The sequence below is a fragment of the Cherax quadricarinatus genome, chromosome 25 (genome assembly GCF_038502225.1).
Source record: "Cherax quadricarinatus isolate ZL_2023a chromosome 25, ASM3850222v1, whole genome shotgun sequence".
Classification (NCBI taxonomy): Eukaryota; Metazoa; Arthropoda; class Malacostraca; order Decapoda; family Parastacidae; genus Cherax; species Cherax quadricarinatus.
Window position 1 is genome coordinate 25799565 of NC_091316.1, and position 12032 is coordinate 25811596.

The 12032-nt window shown below is 45.3% G+C and overlaps 1 protein-coding gene across 5 annotated transcripts in view; it reads right to left on the reverse strand.

Annotated features, from left to right (window-relative positions):
- The window catches only part of LOC128689991 (uncharacterized oxidoreductase YjmC), a 113404-nt gene that overhangs the window by 51479 nt on the left and 49893 nt on the right, over positions 1 to 12032 (reverse strand). For all 5 annotated transcript variants that reach the window (XM_053778455.2, XM_070088667.1, XM_053778458.2 and 2 more), the window contains exons 4-5: positions 7956 to 8017; positions 4422 to 4475 (exon numbers count right to left, since the gene is read on the reverse strand). In XM_053778455.2, coding sequence (XP_053634430.1) covers positions 4422 to 4475; positions 7956 to 8017 — 116 coding nt within the window. The remainder of the gene's footprint in view (positions 1 to 4421; positions 4476 to 7955; positions 8018 to 12032) is intronic.

Sequence of the window (12032 nt, forward strand, 5' to 3'; positions counted from 1 at the left end):
TTGTCCCTGTGTCCCCTCTCTGGAACATCCTATCTCTGTCCACCTTGTCTATTCCCCGCAGTATCTTGTATGTCGTTATCATGTCTCCCCTGACCCTTCTGTCCTCCAGTGTCGTCAGTCCGATTTCCCTTAACCTTTCCTCGTACGACATTCCCTTGAGCTCTGGGACTAGCCTTGTTGCAAACCTTTGTACTTTCTCTAACTTCTTGACGTGCTTGACCAGGTGTGGGTTCCAGACTGGTGCTGCATACTCCAGTATGGGCCTAACATACACAGTGTACAGTGTCTTGAACGATTCCTTATTGAGGTATCGGAACGCTATTCTCAGGTTTGCCAGGCGCCCGTATGCTGCAGCGGTTATTTGGTTGATGTGTGCCTCCGGTGATGTACTCGGTGTTATGGTCACCCCAAGGTCTGTGTGTGTGTATGTGTATGTGTGTGTGTGTGTGTGTGTGTGTATGTGTGTGTGTGTGTGTGTGTGTGTGTGTTGTGTGTATGTGTGTGTGTGTGTGTGTGTGTTGTGTGTATGTGTACTCACCTATTTGTACTCACCTATTTGTGGTTTCAGGGGTCGAGTCCTAGCTCCTGGCCCCGCCTCTTCACCGGTTGCTACTAGGCCCTCTCTCTCCCCGCTCCATGAGCTTTATCAAACCTCGTCTTAAAACTGTGTATGGTTCCTGCCTCCACTACGTCATTTTCTAGGCTATTCCACTGCCTTACAACTCTATGACTGAAGAAATACTTCCTACTATCTCTCTGACTCATTTGTGTCTTCAACTTCCAATTGTGGCCTCTTGTTTCTGTGTCCCCTCCCTGGAACATCCTGTCTTTGTCCACCTTGTCTATTCCACGCAGTATTTTATATGTCGTTATCATGTCTCCCCTGACCCTCCTGTCCTCCAGTGTGGTCAGGCCGATTTCCCTTAATCTTTCTTCATAGGACATTCCCCTTAGCTCTGGAACTAACCTTGTCGCAAACCTTTGTACTTTCTCTAGTTTCTTGACGTGCTTTATCAAGTGCGGGTTCCAAACAGGTGCTGCATACTCCAGTATGGGCCTGACATACACGGTGTACAGTGTCTTGAATGATTCCTTACTAAGGTATCGGAATGCTGTTCTCAGGTTTGCCAGGCGCCCATATGCTGCAGCAGTTATCTGATTGATGTGTGCTTCCGGAGACATGCTCGGTGTTATACTCACCCCAAGATCTTTCTCCTTGAGTGAGGTTTGCAGTCTTTGGCCACCTAGCCTATACTCTGTCTGTGGTCTTCTGTGCCCTTCCCCTATCTTCATGACTTTGCATTTGGCAGGATTAAATTCGAGAAGCCATTTGCTGGACCAGGTGTCCAGTCTGTCCAGGTCTCTTTGAAGTCCTGCCTGGTCCTCATCAGATTTAATTCTCCTCATTAACTTCACATCATCTGCAAACAGGGACACTTCTGAGTCTAACCCTTCCGTCATGTCGTTCACATATACCAAAAATAGCACTGGTCCTAGGACCGACCCCTGTGGGACCCCACTCGTCACAGGTGCCCACTGTGATACATCATTACGTACCATGACTCGTTGTTGTCTCCCTGTCAGGTATTCTCTGATCCATTGCAGTGCCCTTCCTGTTATATGCGCCTGATGCTCTAGCTTCTGCACTAATCTCTTGTGAGGAACTGTGTCAAAGGCCTTCTTGCAGTCCAAGAAGATGCAATCAACCCACCCCTCTCTCTCTTGTCTTACTTCTGTTATTTTATCATAAAACTCCAGAAGGTTTGTGACACAGGATTTGCCTTCCGTGAATCCGTGCTGGTTGGCATTTATACTCCTGTTCCGTTCCAGGTGCTCCACCACTCTCCTCCTGATAATCTTCTCCATAATTTTGCATACTATACACGTCAATGACACAGGTCTATAGTTTAGTGCCTCTTTTCTGTCTCCTTTTTTAAAAATGGGAACTACATTTGCCGTCTTCCATACCTCAGGTAGTTGCCCAGTTTCCAGGGATGTGTTGAAGATTGTGGTAAGTGGCATGCACAACATATCTGCTCCCTCTCTAAGGACCCACGGCGAGATGTTGTCCGGTCCCATTGCCTTTGAGGTATCGATGTCCCTTAGCAGTTTCTTCACCTCCTCCTCATCTGTATGTATGTCGTCCAACACTTGTTGGTGTATTCCTTGCTGGTGTCCCCATCTGGTCTGTTCCCCCAGAGTCCTTCCTGTCTCTACTGTAAATACTTCCTTAAATCTCGTGGTGAGTTCTCCACCTTCTTTCCTCAGCCTTATCACCTGGTCCTTGACTGTTGTCTTCCTCCTAATGTGGCTATACAGCAGTTTCGGGTCAGATTTGACTTTCGATGCTATGTCGTTTTCATACTGTCGCTGGGCCTCCCTCCTTATCTGTGCATACTCGTTTCTGGCTCCTCTACTAATCTCCTTGTTTTCCTGGGTCCTATGTCTCCTGTACCTTTTCCATTCTCTGTTGCACTTAGTTTTTGCCTCCCTACACCTTCGGGTAAACCAAGGACTCGTTTTGGTCTTCCTATTATTTCTGTTTCCCTTGGGAACAAAACTTTCCTCTGCCTCCTTGCACTTTGTTGCCACATATTCCATCATCTCGTTTACTGATTTTCCTACCATTTCTCTGTCCCACTGAACCTCCTGCAGGAAGTTTCTCATACCTGTGTAGTCCCCCTTTTTATAGTTTGGCCTGTCCCCTTCAGTTCCTGTTACCTTCTCCACTTGTAACTCTACTATATAGTCAAAACTCAGAACCACATGATCGCTAGCTCCAAGGGGCCTCTCGTAAGTGATGTCCTCAATGTCTGAACTGCTCAGGGTGAACACAAAATCCAGTCTTGCTGGCTCATCCTCCCCTCTCTCTCTCTGGTTGTGTCCCTGACATGTTGATGCATGAGGTTTTCAAGTACCACATCCATCATCTTGGCTCTCCATGTTTCGGGACCCCCATGTGGCTCCAGGTTTTCCCAGTCGATCTCCCTGTGGTTGAAATCGCCCATTACCAGTAACTTTGCTCTGCTCGAGTGAGCTCTTCTTGCCACCTCAGCCAGTGTGTCCACCATCACCCTGTTGTTTTCTTCGTATTCCTCTCTTGGCCTCCTGCAGTTCTGTGGTGGGTTATACATCACTCCAATGACTACTTTATGTTCTCCGGACTGAATTGTACCTACAATGTAGTCTCTTTCTCCAATCATGTCCATGCCTTCCATTTCCTCAAATCCCCATCGGTGTTTTATGAGCAGTGCAACCCCTCCTCCCCCTCTACTCCTTCTATCTTTCCTCAGGATCTGATATCCTGTTGGGAAGATTGTGTCTGTTATTGTCTCAGCGAGTTTTGTTTCTGTGACTGCTATGATGTCTGGGGATTCTTCACTGATTCTTTCATTCCACTCCTCATGTTTATTCGTTATTCCATCCGCGTTTGCGTACCAAACCTTTAGTTTCTTTTCTATCATTGTGGTCATGCAAGTATATTGGGGTTGGGGGAGCGAGAGCCTTTGTGGGGGCCTATATGGGGCTGTGGTGTAGGTGGGGTTTGTGTTGATGGGGGTGGGGTCAGAATGCCCATAAGGGACAGCTGTTGGGGTGAGGGTTGTGATATGGGGGTTGGTGGCAGAGGGAACAGTGAGTGGGTTGTAGTATAGGTTGCTCAGTTGCGTTGGGAGTGTCGCGGGTGGAGTCTTTTGGTGGGAGATTCTGTGGGGTGTGTTTGCCCTTCCTCCTGTGTCTGGGTCCTGCTCATTTTCATTGCTTCTCGTTCCTCCTTGCGTCTCTGTACCCTCTCTTTCAGTGTAGTCCTTTCTTCTTGTGTTCTGTCGCGGTCGAGGTATACTCTCTGGTACCCCTCTTTGTCCCTCAGTCTTGCTTTCTCTTGCAGAATCCTGATTCGAACTGATTCTTCCTTGAAAGTTACTCTGACAGGCCTTATCCTTCCACTCGCAAATCACCCAATTCTCTGAAAATTTGTCACCTGGGTCATATTGCCCTCCCCTATTGTTTTCATGATGCCTTCAATCATTTTTTTCTCCTCCTGTTTTATTTCTTCAAAGTTGGCCCCCTTGGCTTCTTGGAGCCCGTACACAAAAACTGACCTCGCCCTTTCCTCCTCCCACTGAGTCTCCATCTGCTTCCTCTGAGGCATTTTATTTCTTTCCATTGACATGTTCTTGCCTTCAGTCCCTGTCATATCTGAAACTTCTATTCTCAGTGAACTGTCTTTCTTGACCAGCTGTCCCTTGCTACTGCAGTTGGCTGTTAGAATCTCTGCATATAGCATATAGTATGTGTGTGTGTGTGTATGTGTGTGTGTGTGTGTGTGTGTGTGTGTGTGTGTGTGTGTGTGTGTATGTGTGGATATATTAAGCTAAAACTAACTCTTCTGATGGTACATACTACCAACATTGTTAAGGTACCTGCTTGCCGCGTGTAGGAACAACCACGGGATGAGTGTTGGTGAAGCTCACTCCCTAGAGAGAAATAAAAGAAATACATTTAATTTCAAATCATATTTGGTCACATGTAACCCGAACTTTTGACGACGTTTCGCTCGGTCCTGAACCACAAGAAATTAACAGTGCGAAAGGAGAGTTCCAGCCTCGGTACTGAGGCTTTCATTCCTCACATCAGCTCACTGAGAAACATCACATGTATTTCACGTAAAACCCGTTATATTCACGCGGGGTTTTTTGCCATACGCCAGTGAGCCAGTAGGACTCCTGCAGTGCTCCTCTGGTCTCATGTACTACCACTACTACTACTAGCAATTCTCTTACTACTACCACTACGCTTTCTACTATTACTTTTATTCCTAGCAGTACTATAACTATTATTACTACTCCTACCTAAATTCTACTACTTCTACTTCTACCAACACTACTACCACTACTACTACTACTATTACTACTGCTACTACTACTGATACTACTACTACTGCTTCCTCTACTACTTCTGCTGCTACTACTTTTACTCCTACTACTACTACCACCTTTGCTAGTACTACTACTACAACCTCTACTACTACTGTTTCTAATCCTACTGCTTCTACTCCTACTACAACTACTACTACTACTACTACTATCTCTGCTACTACTACTATCACCTCTGCTACTACTCCTACTATTACTTCGACCTCTGCTACTACTGCTACTACTACTACCACCTCTTCCACTACTACTGCTACCACCTCAACTACTATTACTACTTCCTCTACTATTACTGCTACTACTATTTCCTCTGCTACTACTACTAATACTACTTCTTTCACTACTACAACTACCGGGACTGCTACTACTACTGTCTTCAGGCCTTCACTGCCCTTTTCTCGTGTAGTTGTGACTTGACAATGGTCCAAGACTGACCGAAACGTCGTCATAAGTTTCCTCCACTATGTACAGGTTATTTATACAGTACAACCCCCGTATCCGCGAGGGATACCTTCCAAGAAGTACCGTGGATACCTGAAACCGTGGATACTAGCGAACCTTATATATATATAAACCATCTTTCATTTACATGCATAAAGGTTAATTGAAAAATTATGAAAAATATGTCTAGAATTAGTACACTTTCTCATTGAAGGAAAGCATTACACAGCTCTCTTAACTTCGAAGAACTACCAGCATCACTAATTTTGCACTTTGGGGTAAGTGAAATTAAAGATCAATTTCGGGTGATGGTAAACCATGGACAACTGATACCGCAGATACCGAATCAGTGGATATATGGAGGTTCTACTATATTTTGTTCCAGCCACGGTATTGTCACCTTTTTTTTTTATCTTTTTGTTTACAAAGGCATTTCAGTAAGTAGTTTAGGATGGATGTGTTAGTCTGTATTAATCTATTTTAGTCACGAAATTTTGATTGTCGTATATAAAAATAGGTTTATGACACTTATATAAAAAAATACTATTCTTCAAGCTTTGGGAAATATCCCAGGAAATTTTCTATCGCTGAAACGCATCCCAGGAGTCTTTACACCCCTGGGACTCATCCTAGGAGTCTTTACACCCCTGGGACTCATCCTAGGAGTCTTTTCATCCGTGGGACTCATCCCCAGAGTTTTTATATCTCTGGGACTCATCCCCAGAGTCTTTATATCTCTGGGACTCATCCCAGGAGTCTCTATATCATTAGGACTCATCCCAGGAGTCTTTATATCCCTGGGATTCATCCCAGGAGTCTCTATATCATTAGGACTCGACCTAGAGTCATTATATCCCCGGAACTCATCTCAGGAGCCTTTCTGTCCCTCTGACTAATCCCAGGAGTCTTTTTGTCCCAGGAATCTTGGTGTACTTATCAGCACTGTGAAGGTGACACCAGCAGCCACACAGCCCACCACAACATATATAACAATTAACCTCTCCTCATGTCACTTCACTTATTTCACTATAAAATGTCATGGAGTGTAACCCTTTGTTTCACCGTAATAAAGCTCTTCTTAGAGTGAAATGTCTGTAAATAAGGTTTCTCTGGGTAACCCAAACGCGTTTAGCATTTTACACAAACTCACAAAATAATTATTCTCATTGGTGTTGTGTGTATGTTGTTAATTCTATGCTGCTTTAGTATTTTCATCATTGGGACGTTCTGTAAAAGCCTACCAGCGAGACCCATGACTGTCTTCAAGAAGGTGCTGGACAGACACCTGTGGTGGGGCCAGCAGTAACAGCCTGGTTGATCAGGTCCTGATCCACCACGAGGCCTGGTCACGGACTGGGCCGTGGGGGCGTTGACCCCCGAGCCCCCCCCAGGTATACTCCGGTATGTCTTTGCTCACACCTATGATCTACAGTCATCCATTAGCCGATGCTCTTTTTTTCCTCTGACTAAATAGGAACGAATGAGCAACCTGGCTTGAGCTGTGGAACATTCTGTAAAATAAACAATTATTTGCCTGTATTCGCCAGATAGTTAATATCACTGGTAGTCTGAGGGGAAAAAATTGCATGCACCTTGCAAGCAAGCCCCACACTTTTCCATTTTCTTTGAGACTGTTTTCCATGCATACTTTACGTCAGTTCCCAAGAGACAGTAACTCCAACTCTGCTGGAAGGAAACCTTTGAAGCTCCCGTAGCTGATGATCTCATGCTGAATACATGACGATATACATTCGTTGTCATATTGAAGTCTCCTAAATCAGGTTAACAAAGGAAAATCAGGCCAGGAAAAGCATAGTTATCTTTGTGTGTATCTGCCAAACAGAAATATGTAGCAGCACACTTCTGACGTACTAGCTATATTTGATACAAGCCGAGTAATGGTAGCAGCCACTCTTGAAGTGCTACCTTTCTCTTTACTATGCAATATGATGGCAGCTTATTAAACTTATGTACATAGCATTATGAACCGTGAAGAAAGCTGAAGTTCTGAGTTGTGCAAGACAGGTATACAATACCGACAAGATGAAAGTGAAGGCACTTGTGCAACATCTGGTTATCTTTATTGTAGACGTTTCACCTACTTCCACTGGGGAATCCCGCCTACCAGTGACTATGCCCTCGTCTGCTACACGTCCCTATTCACTGATGCATATATAAGCGCCAGTCTCCTTGCCTATGCTTCAGAATCTCTACAACCACGGTGCTCTAAACACAACCTTCAAGGCTGAGGGACTGATTACCTCATCTTTTGTATATAGTTCTTCTGTTTTCTTATGTCCAAGAATCTGTATTTATAAAGCCACTGGATGGCGAAACGTCTACAATAAAGATAACCAGATGTTGCACATGTGCCTTCACTGAAGTTCTGAGTGTTGCTATAGTAGAAAAAGATGTTTATTTTATAGCCTTCAGCCTGTCCTGGTGTTCCAGGATATATAAAGTCCTTGAATATTCAGAGTAAACGAAACCTAAAGCATAATGATTTCTTGAAGATATCTAGTTTGTTTAAGGAATGTAATTACAAGTCGCTCCTCGCCCAATATGAATCAACAATAATCTTACCACTAGTCCCTGTTTGGCCGCTCTCATGGTGTACCAGCCAGCTATGCCATAGTGGTTGCTGCCTGCAAGTACAATGTAAATCAATCTCTTGCGTAACTTCCTCTCGTCATTCTTACTCAATATGCCACAAGGGACTTTAATGTTGTCTAGAAAACCTGTTGAAAAATATAAACAAGCTAATCATATTTACCTATTCAGTAAGTAGATAAATCTGATAAATTCCCATGAATAGGCACTTAAAATAAATAAAAAAAAATAGAGTTCCAAATACAAACATGCTTTGTTCCCTGATGTAACTATATTGAGTTATAAATGTCCGAATCGCCGCCATCTTCTTCTTATTATTCTTCTTCAGTATACTAAACAGGGGAGCAGTGTCTTTCATGATGCACATCTCGCAGTGGAGTATATTACACCAAGAATATGTGAAATACAGCCACATTGAAAATGTTTCGATATTGGCTTATTTCACACGATTTATCTGAGGCTTTGCAAAATGAGTGGATACAACATCGTATACGTACATACTTTATGCTGACCAAGTGTGACTCCATAACAATGTTTAGTTTAATATGTTTATTATGCACGCCATACCCATCCTGTGTGCGGTAGTCAAAAGATTACAGAGGTACATAATTGGTCCAGGGACTGGACTCCAAAGTTTTGATAGCTGAGCAAGTTACAGAGGTTAGTGAACTCACAATTACAAAGGTAATGAACTCACAATTTACAAAGGTTATGAACTCACAATTCACAAAGGTAATGAACTCCAGGTAGGTCTGGTCGCAATCATGACGAGTTACAAAGGTATTTACAGATTACAGAGGTACGTAATGGGTCCGGGACTGGGCCCCCAAACTTTTGATACCTGAACTAGGTACAAAGGTAATGAACTCACAAGTTACAAAGGTAATGAATCCTGTAAGAATGGTTACTTACGTTTATACATGGCTACAATCATGAACAAATTATAGTGTAATGAGCAATTCACACTTCCACACCCGGTCACAACTGTAGTGAGTTATTGGTGCAAATATTGATTGTTGAGTCACACACACACACACACACACACACACACACACACACACACACACACACACACACACACACACACACACACACACACACACACACACACACACACACTCATACACAAACTCATACACAAACTCATACACACACTCATACACACACACTCACACACACACACACACACACACACACACACACACACACACACACACACACACACACACACACACACACACACACTATATCTCTCTCTCTACCTATCACTCTCTACCTATCTCTCTCTCTCTCTTCCCTCTCCCATCTCTCCCCTCTAACATCTCTTACCTCTAACACCTCCCCCCCTCTAACATCTCTCCCCCTCTAACATCTCTCCCCTCCCATTATCTCACCCCTCCCATTATCTCTCCCCTCTCCCTTTCCCCATCTCTCTCCCCTCCTCCCCTCCCTCTCCCCCTAGCCTCACACTCCCCTCTCGCTCTTCCACCTCCCCCCTTCTTTCCCCCTTCTCCTCCTCTCTGCCCCCTCTCTCTCCCCCTCTTTGCCTTCTCTTTCTCTCTCTCTCTCCCTCTCTCCCTCTCTCTCTCTCTCTCTCTCTCTCTCTCTCTCTCTCTCTCTCTCTCTCTCTCTCTCTCTCTCTCTCTCTCTTGCTCTCTTGCTCTCTCTCTTCCCCATTTTCCCTTCTAACTCTCCCCCTCTCCTACTCTTCCCTTCACTCTCTCTCCCCTTCTCTCTCTCACTCTCCCTTCCTCTCTCCCTCTCTCCCTCTCTCTCTCTCTCTCGCTCTCTCTCTCCATCTCTATTTCTTGCTCTCTCTCTTCCCCATTTTCCCTTCTAACTCTCCCCCTCTCCTACCCTTCCCCTCACTCTCTCTCCCCCTCTCTCTCTCACTCTCACTCTCTTCCCCTTTTTCCTTCTCACTATCCCCCTCTCTCTACCTTCCCTTCTCTCTCTCTCTCTCTCTCTCTCTCTCTCTCTCTCTCTCTCTCTCTCTCTCTCTCTCTCTCCCTCTCTCCCTCTCTCTCTCTCTCTCGCTCTCTCTCTCCATCTCTTCTCCATTTTTCCCTTCTCACTCTCCCCCTCTCCTTCCCTTCCCTTCTCTCTCTTTCCCCCTCTCACACTCTCTCTCCCCCTTTCCCTTCTCACTCTTCCCCTCTCTCTCTCCTTCTACCTTTCCCTTCTCTCTTCTCTCACAAAAAAAAAAAAAAAAAAAAATGGTGGGGACTCGCAGGAACCAAGGATCAGATGAGAATGGTTCTGGTAGGGAGGAGTGGATGGAGGAGCAGTGGAAAAGGATGGAACAAGAGTGGGAGAGAAAATTAGGAGAGCTTTCTGAAAAAATGGAGAAAGAGCTCTCTGTGAAATTGGAAAAGAGGTTGGAGAAGGAGACAAAGAATTGGGAGGCACAAGTCGAAACTGCAGTAGCCAAGATAAGGGTCCTAGAAGTTGAGATAAATAGGCTGAAGCGAGTTACAGGGGCAGTGACCAGAGAAGACACAGCATATGAAGCTGCGAGGCCGAACAGGAAGGAAGGAATTATGAATTATGCTAAGGTCATATCAGCCTGCCAAGGAGGACCAAGGAGTGAAAGGGAAGAACAGCTGGTTGCAGATGGAGAGGGTGATAGGTCGAATGCTGAGGCACAACCAGGCTATCAAGAGCCACTGGAAAAATCAAGGGAGAAACTGACCACATACAGGCAGGATCCAGAGTCACAGAGGGTGAGGCAATGGGAGGAAGAAAGGGCAAAATCAGTGTTTATCCATGGGCTTCAGGAGAGAGAGGAAAGGACACACACTGAAAGGCAGCAGGAAGAAAGAAAGGAGATTGAGAAAATCATCACGGAAATAGGTGAAGAGATGGACGAGATTGTAAATTTTCAGAGAATAGGGGGGTACTCGAAGGGGAGAAACCGACCAATCAAGCTGATTCTCAGGACGGAAACAGTGCGGAACAGGATCCTCCAAGAGAAACCACGATTGAAATACTCGGAAGAGTACAAGAGGGTGTTCCTAGACAGAGACAGAACAAAATCAGAACGACAGCAGCTGAGGGAGAGGACAAAAAAGCGAAAGGAGCTAGGAAAAGAGACAAGGATGGAACCAGCAGAGGTCAGTCAGAGCAGAACAGAACAGCAAGGGCAAGCACACACACAACTATTCTCAGAACCATACAACCTATCACACCATCCCAACACACACTACAATCCATACCCACAGCCTCCACCCAACACCGAGCTATAGAATCCCACAGTATGCCACCAGGTCTCCCACCCTCACAGGCCCCCCAAACCACAGTGTTGGAAAGGAAACTGAAGGTATGGTACACAAACGCTGATGGAATAACAAATAAGTGGGAGGAGTGGCATGAAAGAGTCAAAGAAGCATCACCGGACATCATAGCTCTCACAGAAACCAAGCTTACAGGTATGATAACAGATGCCATCTTTCCAACGGGATACCAAATCCTGAGGAAAGACAGAGGGAACAGGGGGGGGGTGGAGGAGTGGCGTTGCTGATCAAAAATCGCTGGAATTTTGATGAGCTGGAGAGAGGAGACAGCGGAGAAGAAAGTGATTACATAGCGGGAACACTTCACTCTGGAGGTCCCAAGGTGGTAATAGCAGTGATGTATAACCCACCACAGAACAGCAGGAGGCCAAGGCAAGAGTACGACGAGAGCAATAGAGCGATGGTTGACACACTGGCTAGAGTGGCCAGAAGAGCTCATGCATGCAGGGCAAAGCTCCTGATCATGGGTGACTTTAACCACAAGGAGATCGATTGGGAGAACTTGGACCCACATGGGGGCCAAGATACATGGAGGGCTAAGATGATGGAGGTGGTACTGGAAAACTTCATGTGCCAACACGTAAGGGACACTACAAGAGAGAGAGGAGAGGATGAACCAGCAAGGCTGGACTTAGTATTCACCTTGAGTAGTGCAGATATCGAGGACATCACATATGAAAGACCCCTTGGGGCCAGTGACCATGTGGTTTTAAGCTTCGAATACACAGTAGAGCTACAAGTGGAGGGAGAAGCAGGA